The sequence below is a fragment of the Entelurus aequoreus genome, linkage group LG16 (genome assembly GCF_033978785.1).
Source record: "Entelurus aequoreus isolate RoL-2023_Sb linkage group LG16, RoL_Eaeq_v1.1, whole genome shotgun sequence".
In the NCBI taxonomy this organism is placed as follows: domain Eukaryota; kingdom Metazoa; phylum Chordata; class Actinopteri; order Syngnathiformes; family Syngnathidae; genus Entelurus; species Entelurus aequoreus.
Window position 1 is genome coordinate 969,664 of NC_084746.1, and position 13,445 is coordinate 983,108.

The 13,445-nt window shown below is 45.4% G+C and overlaps 1 protein-coding gene across 2 annotated transcripts in view; it reads right to left on the bottom strand.

Annotated features, from left to right (window-relative positions):
- LOC133631483 (pituitary adenylate cyclase-activating polypeptide type I receptor-like) overlaps nucleotides 1-13,445 on the bottom strand; it is a 61,468-nt gene that overhangs the window by 3,792 nt on the left and 44,231 nt on the right. For both annotated transcript variants that reach the window (XM_062023715.1, XM_062023714.1), the window contains 2 exons: nucleotides 4,326-4,455; nucleotides 4,193-4,234 (listed from right to left, as the gene is read on the bottom strand). In XM_062023715.1, coding sequence (XP_061879699.1) covers nucleotides 4,193-4,234; nucleotides 4,326-4,455 — 172 coding nt within the window. The remainder of the gene's footprint in view (nucleotides 1-4,192; nucleotides 4,235-4,325; nucleotides 4,456-13,445) is intronic.

Consider the following 13,445-nt stretch of genomic DNA (forward strand, 5'->3'; position numbering starts at 1 on the left):
ATACATACATACATACATACATACATACATACATACATATATATATGTATATATATATACCCCATGAACGGACAATTAATTTGCTTTAAGGAGCCATATGTAATAATTTCATGTCAAGTCATCATTAAATGGCCCTGATATGTCAAAAAGCATTAATAAATCATGTTATTTTCCAATAATACCACTATTACTGATAATGGTAGTCCAGCCGGGATTTGCTCATTTCAAAGTTAGATTTACAGCCCCGAGACAAACTTTACAAATACATTTGACTAATGGACATCGGGAAAATGTGTCATAATTACTTAGTAAAGCATCTTGCAAGAAAACCTACAGCCTAGAACTCGTCCATTGCCATTTGAAGTTCCTTGGACTAGGATTGGGAGTGGGCTGCGTATCTGGCAACCTCAGTCATGGCGAGTGGGAGGGGACTACAGAATTTTGACCGTGATTGCAGTACCATTTCTGGCCACATTACTACATATGGCACCTTTAAATACAAGTATTTTTAAACAGTTCATCACAAAAAGGACAAACATGATTTCATGACAATAAAAAAAATGCCTAGTGTGTGTTGTCAGATTTTGTATTTTGTACAAATACACAATTTACATTCCTGCTTTAGGTGCACTTGCATTCAGAGGAGGAGCTACAAATCCATGTTTAGATAACAGTTTGACACATAAATTAAAACAACATGTTGATTGTCATGATCATGCTTTCATTGTCAAAGATGTATTTGTAATATTCACCCATCCATTTTCTACTGCTTGTCCCTTTTGGGGTCACGGCGGGCTGGAGGCTATCCCAGCTGTAATCTGGGATGTTTCTACCTCAATAAATGCTTCTGATATTCTGTACATTACATGTTGTACAAGTTAATGGTCTTCATAGCTCTGCATGACAATGTTAATTAATACAATGTAATATTGAGCCTGCTAACCATTTTGTAATTAAGGACTCAACCAGAACATGTCATGTGTCACAACACTAATTTAAATATTACTTCAACCAAGAGCGAAAATACTTGTAACTCAAGGTATGCTCGCAATTCAAAGCCTAACATAAAGTTGAGAGAAAGCTTGTATCTCAATTCACTCGTACGTTGAGGTAGCACTGTAGTAGACTCCAGGACTTAGCCTGCTAGCTAACTGACATAAGGACATACATTTAACACAGGGAAATAACAACTAAACTACCATGTGACACCATTTTTCCACTTTCATGAAAATAAATGTATTGTTTTTTTAAACGTCAACATAAAAGACGTAGCATGTAAGCTACAATAACATAGAGACAAAAATATAACAAACAAATAAAAGAGATATAGAATGATGCTCAATGATTTTTTTTTTCAAATCTATTAAAGAGACTTACTGAATATTTTTGGGCCGTTTAGTCACAATATAATATTTCACCCACTCAAAAACAAAAAACAAATGGTAGAGTACCGGAAGTTGTTTGCGATAGTCGTATTTAGTGTCCTCTAGTCATGTGTGGTTTGTGTCTATGGTATGTACCTAAGGATGATGTTTGATAAGAAATTATCGTGTTCGAGCCAATTAGCGAATCCTCTTATCGAACCGATTCCTTATCGATTCTCTTATCGAATCCAGATAGGTTGTTGTATATGGAAAAAAACACAATATTTAGTTTAACAAAAGCTCACTTTTATTTAAAAATAAAAATAAAAATAAAATAAATATATAAATATTGACTGTTACCCCCCCTAAAAAAATAAAATAAATAAATATTGTTACCCAAAGTATATTAAGTGGGATTTTTCAGAAAAACAAATATATACAGTAACACAAAAACAATCTGTCTCTGTGATCACTATAGGTGTATAAATAATAATAGTGTTAAATAAAATCAGTCCCTTGGGCACAAAACTGAAAATAATACAGCTCTCCAAAAAGTGCACTTCTGCTGCTATTGGAACATACTAACTACACACACAGGCAGACAGCTAACAAACAATCCAAGATGTCTAATAAAGTTCCAAAGCAGATTAATCCATTTAGGCTCTTTATTGTTGTTGATCTTGCTTTGTCTTTTCCTATCTTTACTTTTGTCTTGCACTGGACTGTTATATATATATTTTTAAACTGAAATACACACAATGACAAATGTATAAGCTATGTGATTCAATTAACATACTGAAATGTAATACACAGTATGTAAATATTAGCTTCACACAAATATACAGTACTATCATCAAACAAATACTTCTGTGTGTTGAAACTATTTCGATGGTGGAAATACACGACTGGCAGCCATTTTAAGTCCTCAAAACATCCATTGAAACCGTCCCACAGGGCATTTCCTGTGGGAATGGATTCATTCCCAGGGATTGGAATAAAGAACCAACTCTTTTTCTTTACTATAGTGGCCTTGATAACCGGAACCGGTTCTCAAAAAGGGATTAGAGTCCATGGAATCGGTTCTTTTCTTATCGAACAACCGGGAGAACCGATTTCAAACACCATCCCTATATGTACCTGCTATTGGTTTCTGTGACAAAACAAGACGACAACACCCTCTACTGTACATTTTGGTGCAAATCTGAATAAACATTTAGATTTTTTTTTTCTGTTCTTATGTACTTTTAAATGCAACCACCCAAATAAGCCTAAAACAAAACAAAAAATGGCACTTCTCACTTTTGGCTTGTTGTCATCTGGGTTAGTGAGCCTTTGCTGTGCAGTGGAAACAACATGTCAGTCCATAAAAAAACAAAACTAAAATAAGTGTATATGTTTTAAAAAAAAATATATGTATAGATATTTCTAATTGCATAAATGTTACTGTAATTGTATGGCATATAACAGGCATAAGACAAAAAAACAAAACAAAAAACTGATCACAGCCATTAACTGATTAGTCTCGACTAGTGTTGTCCTGATACCAATATTTTGGTACTGGTACCAAAATGTATTTCGATACTTTTCGGTACTTTTCTAAATAAAAGGGGACCACAAAAAATGTCATTATTGGCTTTATTTTAACAAAAAATCTTAGGGTACATGAAACATATGTTTATTATTTAGTCCTTAAATAAAATAGTGAACATACTAGACAACTTGTCTTTTAGTAGTAAGTAAACAAACAAAGACTCCTAATTAGTCTGCTGACGTATGCAGTAACATATTGTGTCATTTATACACCTATTATTTTGTACACATTATGAGGGACAAACTGTAAAAAATTTATTATTAATGTACTCATTCATTTACTGTTAATATCTACTTACTTTCTCTTTTAACATGTTCTATCTACACTTCTGTTCAAATGTAATAATCACTTATTCTTCTCTTCTTTGATACTTGACATTAGTTTTGGATGATACCACACATTTAGGTATGGATGTGATACCAAGTAGTTACAGGATCATACATTGGTCATATTCAAAGTCCTCATGTGTCCAGGAACATATTTACTGACTTTATAAACATAATATACATTTTTTTTTAAACAAAAGAAGAGGTTGTGATGCCAAAACATATTGACGTAATTATAGTAGTATCGACTAGATACGCTACTGTACTTGGTATCATTACAGTGGATGTCAGGTGTAGATCCACCCATGGTGTTTGTTTACATTGTGACGCCAGTGAGCTACGGTGTGTAGTAAAGCATGTTTAGCTATTCCTCGTCTTGCAGTGATAATGATACTTGTAAGAAACTTACTTTATTTGTCGCCATGGAGGCCAGGATTAGTGATTTAGAAGTAGCTAAAACACTGTGGATGGACGTTAGCCGCTAGCTAGCTATCCATGTGTTAAAGCAGCTCTTCCTGAGGGTGTTTCAGTGTTATAACTTCACCTTTATCTTGACTTTTTACACCAAAATGCGTCCATTCTCCCTTTTCTGTCTACACACTGTGTCTGCTTGTAAGTACTCTGTGTGCGCGCGCTGCCGAACATGCTCGTCTGCTCGTAAAACCAGCAATGTCCCGACCTGACGACGGCGGATGGGGCAGGGGGTTGGGTTGACCGGTACTTTTTAGAGGCGGTATAGTACCGAATAGTATTCATTAGTATCACGGTACTATACTAATACCGGTATAGCGTACAACCCTAGTCTCGACTTTAACAAACATTTACATTTCATGTTGAATTAATTGCGTTCAAAATAGTGTGTGCAACTTTTCATTGTGTGGTATTTTGTAATGTTTGTGTAGCAAGGTTACCTCTCCATTGAGGAAGCAGTAGAGGACAGCCACCACGAAACCCTGAAGGACAGAAAAGAACTCTAGAATCATTTGATCAACCATTCTGCAAAACAATTTGAGAACTGTGACTCCTGTACTCCGGTTTATGTACCTGGAAAGATCCTAGTCCCAACTCAAAGACCAGACGCTCCCTCTTGCTGACGTCCTCGGGTGAGAAGGCAAAGACGGTGTAGTGAATTCCAAAGAGTGGGATGAGCAGGAGGGTGGAGCGAGCCAGACGCCTGCACAACACACACCACACTTGTTGGACACAATATTAGGAACAGCCAGACGCCTGCACAACACACACCACACTTGTTGGACACAATATTAGGAACAGCCAGACGCCTGCACAACACACACCACACTTGTTGGACACAGTATTAGGAACAGCCAGACGTCTGCACAACACACACCACACTTGTTGGACACAGTATTAGGAACAGCCAGACGCCTGCACAACACACACCACACTTGTTGGACACAATATTAGGAACAGCCAGACGCCTGCACAACACACACCACACTTGTTGGACACAGTATTAGGAACAGCCAGACGTCTGCACAACACACACCACACTTGTTGGACACAGTATTAGGAACAGCCAGACGCCTGCACAACACACACCACACTCGTTGGACACAATATTAGGAACAGCCAGACGCCTGCACAACACACACCACACTCGTTGGACACAATATTAGGAACAGCCAGACGCCTGCACAACACACACCACACTTGTTGGACACAATATTAGGAACAGCCAGACGCCTGCACAACACACACCACACTCGTTGGACACAATATTAGGAACAGCCAGACGCCTGCACAACACACACCACACTCGTTGGACACAATATTAGGAACAGCCAGACGCCTGCACAACACACACCACACTCGTTGGACACAATATTAGGAACAGCCAGACGCCTGCACAACACACACCACACTTGTTGGACACAGTATTAGGAACAGCCAGACGCCTAAACAACACACACCACACTTGTTGGACACAATATTAGGAACAGCCAGACGTCTGCACAACACACACCACACTTGTTGGATAGTATTATTAGGAACAGCCAGACGTCTGCACAACACACACCACACTTGTTGGACACAATATTAGGAACAGCCAGACGCCTGCACAACACACACCACACTTGTTGGACACAGTATTAGGAACAGCCAGACGTCTGCACAACACACACCACACTTGTTGGACACAATATTAGGAACAGCCAGACGTCTGCACAACACACACCACACTTGTTGGACACAATATTAGGAACAGCCAGACGCCTGCACGACACACACCACACTTGTTGGACACAATATTAGGAACAGCCAGACGCCTGCACGACACACACCACACTCGTTGGAAACAGTATTAGGAACAGCCAGACGCCTGCACAACACACACCACACTTGTTGGACACAATATTAGGAACAACCAGACGCCTGCATGACACACACCACACTTGTTGGACACAATATTAGGAACAGCCAGACGTCTGCACAACACACACCACACTTGTTGGACACAGTATTAGGAACAGCCAGACACCTGCACGACACACACCACACTCGTTGGACACAATATTAGGAACAGCCAGACGCCTGCACGACACACACCACACTCGTTGGACACAATATTAGGAACAGCCAGACGTCTGCACAACACACACCACACTTGTTGGACACAATATTAGGAACAGCCAGACGCCTGCACAACACACACCACACTTGTTGGACACAATATTAGGAACAGCCAGACGCCTGCACAACACACACCACACTTGTTGGACACAATATTAGGAACAGCCAGACGCCTGCACAACACACACCACACTTGTTGGACACAATATTAGGAACAGCCAGACGCCTGCACAACACACACCACACTTGTTGGACACAGTATTAGGAACAGCCAGACGTCTGCACAACACACACCACACTTGTTGGACACAGTATTAGGAACAGCCAGACGCCTGCACAACACACACCACACTTGTTGGACACAATATTAGGAACAGCCAGACGCCTGCACAACACACACCACACTTGTTGGACACAGTATTAGGAACAGCCAGACGTCTGCACAACACACACCACACTTGTTGGACACAGTATTAGGAACAGCCAGACGCCTGCACAACACACACCACACTCGTTGGACACAATATTAGGAACAGCCAGACGCCTGCACAACACACACCACACTCGTTGGACACAATATTAGGAACAGCCAGACGCCTGCACAACACACACCACACTCGTTGGACACAATATTAGGAACAGCCAGACGCCTGCACAACACACACCACACTCGTTGGACACAATATTAGGAACAGCCAGACGCCTGCACAACACACACCACACTCGTTGGACACAATATTAGGAACAGCCAGACGCCTGCACAACACACACCACACTCGTTGGACACAATATTAGGAACAGCCAGACGCCTGCACAACACACACCACACTTGTTGGACACAGTATTAGGAACAGCCAGACGTCTGCACAACACACACCACACTTGTTGGACACAGTATTAGGAACAGCCAGACGCCTGCACGACAAACACCACACTTGTTGGACACAATATTAGGAACAGCCAGACGCCTGCACGACACACACCACACTTGTTGGACACAATATTAGGAACAGCCAGACGCCTGCACGACACACACCACACTTGTTGGACACAATATTAGGAACAGCCAGACGCCTGCACGACACACACCACACTCGTTGGACACAGTATTAGGAACAGCCAGACGCCTGCACAACACACACCACACTTGTTGGACACAATATTAGGAACAACCAGACGCCTGCACGACACACACCACACTTGTTGGACACAATATTAGGAACAGCCAGACGTCTGCACAACACACACCACACTTGTTGGACACAGTATTAGGAACAGCCAGACACCTGCACGACACACACCACACTCGTTGGACACAATATTAGGAACAGCCAGACGCCTGCACGACACACACCACACTTGTTGGACACAATATTAGGAACAGCCAGACGCCTGCACGACACACACCACACTTGTTGGACACAATATTAGGAACAGCCAGACGCCTGCACGACACACACCACACTCGTTGGACACAATATTAGGAACAACCAGACGCCTGCATGACACACACCACACTTGTTGGACACAGTATTAGGAACAGCCAGACGCCTGCACAACACACACCACACTTGTTGGACACAGTATTAGGAACAGCCAGACGCCTGCACGACACACACCACACTTGTTGGACACAATATTAGGAACAACCAGACGCCTGCATGACACACACCACACTTGTTGGACACAATATTAGGAACAGCCAGACGTCTGCACAACACACACCACACTTGTTGGACACAGTATTAGGAACAGCCAGACACCTGCACGACACACACCACACTCGTTGGACACAATATTAGGAACAGCCAGACGCCTGCACGACACACACCACACTCGTTGGACACAATATTAGGAACAGCCAGACGCCTGCACGACACACACCACACTCGTTGGACACAATATTAGGAACAGCCAGACGTCTGCACAACACACACCACACTCGTTGGACACAATATTAGGAACAGCCAGACGCCTGCACAACACACACCACACTTGTTGGACACAATATTAGGAACAGCCAGACGCCTGCACAACACACACCACACTTGTTGGACACAATATTAGGAACAGCCAGACGCCTGCACAACACACACCACACTTGTTGGACACAATATTAGGAACAGCCAGACGCCTGCACAACACACACCACACTCGTTGGACACAATATTAGGAACAGCCAGACGCCTGCACAACACACACCACACTCGTTGGACACAATATTAGGAACAGCCAGACGCCTGCACAACACACACCACACTTGTTGGACACAGTATTAGGAACAGCCAGACGCCTGCACAACACACACCACACTTGTTGGACACAATATTAGGAACAGCCAGACGCCTGCACAACACACACCACACTTGTTGGACACAGTATTAGGAACAGCCAGACATCTGCACAACACACAGCACACTTGTTGGACACAATATTAGGAACAGCCAGACGTCTGCACAACCCACACCACACTTGTTGGACACAATATTAGGAACAGCCAGACGTCTGCACAACACACACCACACTCGTTGGACACAATATTAGGAACAGCCAGACGCCTGCACAACACACACCACACTCGTTGGACACAGTATTAGGAACAGCCAGACGCCTGCACAACACACACCACACTCGTTGGACACAATATTAGGAACAGCCAGACGCCTGCACAACACACACCACACTCGTTGGACACAATATTAGGAACAGCCAGACGCCTGCACAACACACACCACACTCGTTGGACACAATATTAGGAACAGCCAGACGCCTGCACAACACACACCACACTCGTTGGACACAATATTAGGAACAGCCAGACGCCTGCACGACACACACCACACTCGTTGGACACAATATTAGGAACAGCCAGACGCCTGCACGACACACACCACACTCGTTGGACACAATATTAGGAACAGCCAGACGCCTGCACGACACACACCACACTCGTTGGACACAATATTAGGAACAGCCAGACGCCTGCACGACACACACCACACTCGTTGGACACAATATTAGGAACAGCCAGACGCCTGCACGACACACACCACACTCGTTGGACACAATATTAGGAACAGCCAGACGCCTGCACGACACACACCACACTCGTTGGACACAATATTAGGAACAGCCAGACGCCTGCACGACACACACCACACTCGTTGGACACAATATTAGGAACAGCCAGACGCCTGCACGACACACACCACACTCGTTGGACACAATATTAGGAACAGCCAGACGCCTGCACGACACACACCACACTCGTTGGACACAATATTAGGAACAGCCAGACGCCTGCACGACACACACCACACTTGTTGGACACAATATTAGGAACAGCCAGACGCCTGCACGACACACACCACACTCGTTGGACACAATATTAGGAACAGCCAGACGCCTGCACAACACACACCACACTTGTTGGACACAGTATTAGGAACAGCCAGACGTCTGCACAACACACACCACACTTGTTGGACACAGTATTAGGAACAGCCAGACGCCTGCACAACACACACCACACTTGTTGGACACAATATTAGGAACAGCCAGACGCCTGCACAACACACACCACACTTGTTGGACACAGTATTAGGAACAGCCAGACGTCTGCACAACACACACCACACTTGTTGGACACAGTATTAGGAACAGCCAGACGCCTGCACAACACACACCACACTCGTTGGACACAATATTAGGAACAGCCAGACGCCTGCACACTACACACCACACTCGTTGGACACAATATTAGGAACAGCCAGACGCCTGCACAACACACACCACACTCGTTGGACACAATATTAGGAACAGCCAGACGCCTGCACAACACACACCACACTCGTTGGACACAATATTAGGAACAGCCAGACGCCTGCACAACACACACCACACTCGTTGGACACAATATTAGGAACAGCCAGACGCCTGCACAACACACACCACACTCGTTGGACACAATATTAGGAACAGCCAGACGCCTGCACAACACACACCACACTTGTTGGACACAATATTAGGAACAGCCAGACGCCTGCACAACACACACCACACTTGTTGGACACAGTATTAGGAACAGCCAGACGTCTGCACAACACACACCACACTTGTTGGACACAGTATTAGGAACAGCCAGACGCCTGCACAACAAACACCACACTTGTTGGACACAATATTAGGAACAGCCAGACGCCTGCACGACACACACCACACTTGTTGGACACAGTATTAGGAACAGCCAGACGCCTGCACAACACACACCACACTTGTTGGACACAATATTAGGAACAGCCAGACGCCTGCACAACACACACCACACTTGTTGGACACAATATTAGGAACAGCCAGACGCCTGCACAACACACACCACACTTGTTGGACACAATATTAGGAACAGCCAGACGCCTGCACAACACACACCACACTCGTTGGACACAATATTAGGAACAGCCAGACGCCTGCACAACACACACCACACTCGTTGGACACAATATTAGGAACAGCCAGACGCCTGCACAACACACACCACACTTGTTGGACACAGTATTAGGAACAGCCAGACGCCTGCACAACACACACCACACTTGTTGGACACAATATTAGGAACAGCCAGACGCCTGCACAACACACACCACACTTGTTGGACACAGTATTAGGAACAGCCAGACATCTGCACAACACACAGCACACTTGTTGGACACAATATTAGGAACAGCCAGACGTCTGCACAACCCACACCACACTTGTTGGACACAATATTAGGAACAGCCAGACGTCTGCACAACACACACCACACTCGTTGGACACAATATTAGGAACAGCCAGACGCCTGCACAACACACACCACACTCGTTGGACACAGTATTAGGAACAGCCAGACGCCTGCACAACACACACCACACTCGTTGGACACAATATTAGGAACAGCCAGACGCCTGCACAACACACACCACACTCGTTGGACACAATATTAGGAACAGCCAGACGCCTGCACAACACACACCACACTCGTTGGACACAATATTAGGAACAGCCAGACGCCTGCACAACACACACCACACTTGTTGGACACAATATTAGGAACAGCCAGACGCCTGCACAACACACACCACACTTGTTGGACACAATATTAGGAACAGCCAGACGCCTGCACAACACACACCACACTTGTTGGACACAATATTAGGAACAGCCAGACGCCTGCACAACACACACCACACTCGTTGGACACAATATTAGGAACAGCCAGACGCCTGCACAACACACACCACACTCGTTGGACACAATATTAGGAACAGCCAGACGCCTGCACAACACACACCACACTTGTTGGACACAGTATTAGGAACAGCCAGACGCCTGCACAACACACACCACACTCGTTGGACACAATATTAGGAACAGCCAGACGCCTGCACAACACACACCACACTTGTTGGACACAATATTAGGAACAGCCAGACGCCTGCACAACACACACCACACTTGTTGGACACAGTATTAGGAACAGCCAGACATCTGCACAACACACAGCACACTTGTTGGACACAATATTAGGAACAGCCAGACGTCTGCACAACCCACACCACACTTGTTGGACACAATATTAGGAACAGCCAGACGTCTGCACAACACACACCACACTCGTTGGACACAATATTAGGAACAGCCAGACGCCTGCACAACACACACCACACTCGTTGGACACAGTATTAGGAACAGCCAGACGCCTGCACAACACACACCACACTCGTTGGACACAATATTAGGAACAGCCAGACGCCTGCACAACACACACCACACTCGTTGGACACAATATTAGGAACAGCCAGACGCCTGCACAACACACACCACACTCGTTGGACACAATATTAGGAACAGCCAGACGCCTGCACGACACACACCACACTCGTTGGACACAATATTAGGAACAGCCAGACGCCTGCACGACACACACCACACTCGTTGGACACAATATTAGGAACAGCCAGACGCCTGCACGACACACACCACACTCGTTGGACACAATATTAGGAACAGCCAGACGCCTGCACGACACACACCACACTCGTTGGACACAATATTAGGAACAGCCAGACGCCTGCACGACACACACCACACTCGTTGGACACAATATTAGGAACAGCCAGACGCCTGCACGACACACACCACACTCGTTGGACACAATATTAGGAACAGCCAGACGCCTGCACGACACACACCACACTCGTTGGACACAATATTAGGAACAGCCAGACGCCTGCACGACACACACCACACTTGTTGGACACAATATTAGGAACAGCCAGACGCCTGCACGACACACACCACACTCGTTGGACACAATATTAGGAACAGCCAGACGCCTGCACAACACACACCACACTTGTTGGACACAGTATTAGGAACAGCCAGACGTCTGCACAACACACACCACACTTGTTGGACACAGTATTAGGAACAGCCAGACGCCTGCACAACACACACCACACTTGTTGGACACAATATTAGGAACAGCCAGACGCCTGCACAACACACACCACACTTGTTGGACACAGTATTAGGAACAGCCAGACGTCTGCACAACACACACCACACTTGTTGGACACAGTATTAGGAACAGCCAGACGCCTGCACAACACACACCACACTCGTTGGACACAATATTAGGAACAGCCAGACGCCTGCACACTACACACCACACTCGTTGGACACAATATTAGGAACAGCCAGACGCCTGCACAACACACACCACACTCGTTGGACACAATATTAGGAACAGCCAGACGCCTGCACAACACACACCACACTCGTTGGACACAATATTAGGAACAGCCAGACGCCTGCACAACACACACCACACTCGTTGGACACAATATTAGGAACAGCCAGACGCCTGCACAACACACACCACACTCGTTGGACACAATATTAGGAACAGCCAGACGCCTGCACAACACACACCACACTTGTTGGACACAATATTAGGAACAGCCAGACGCCTGCACAACACACACCACACTTGTTGGACACAGTATTAGGAACAGCCAGACGTCTGCACAACACACACCACACTTGTTGGACACAGTATTAGGAACAGCCAGACGCCTGCACAACAAACACCACACTTGTTGGACACAATATTAGGAACAGCCAGACGCCTGCACGACACACACCACACTTGTTGGACACAATATTAGGAACAGCCAGACGCCTGCACGACACACACCACACTTGTTGGACACAATATTAGGAACAGCCAGACGTCTGCACAACACACACCACACTCGTTGGACACAGTATTAGGAACAGCCAGACGCCTGCACGACACACACCACACTCGTTGGACACAGTATTAGGAACAGCCAGACGCCTGCACAACACACACCACACTTGTTGGACACAATATTAGGAACAGCCAGACGCCTGCACAACACACACCACACTTGTTGGACACAATATTAGGAACAACCAGACGCCTGCATGACACACACCACACTTGTTGGACACAATATTAGGAACAGCCAGACGTCTGCACAACACACACCACACTTGTTGGACACA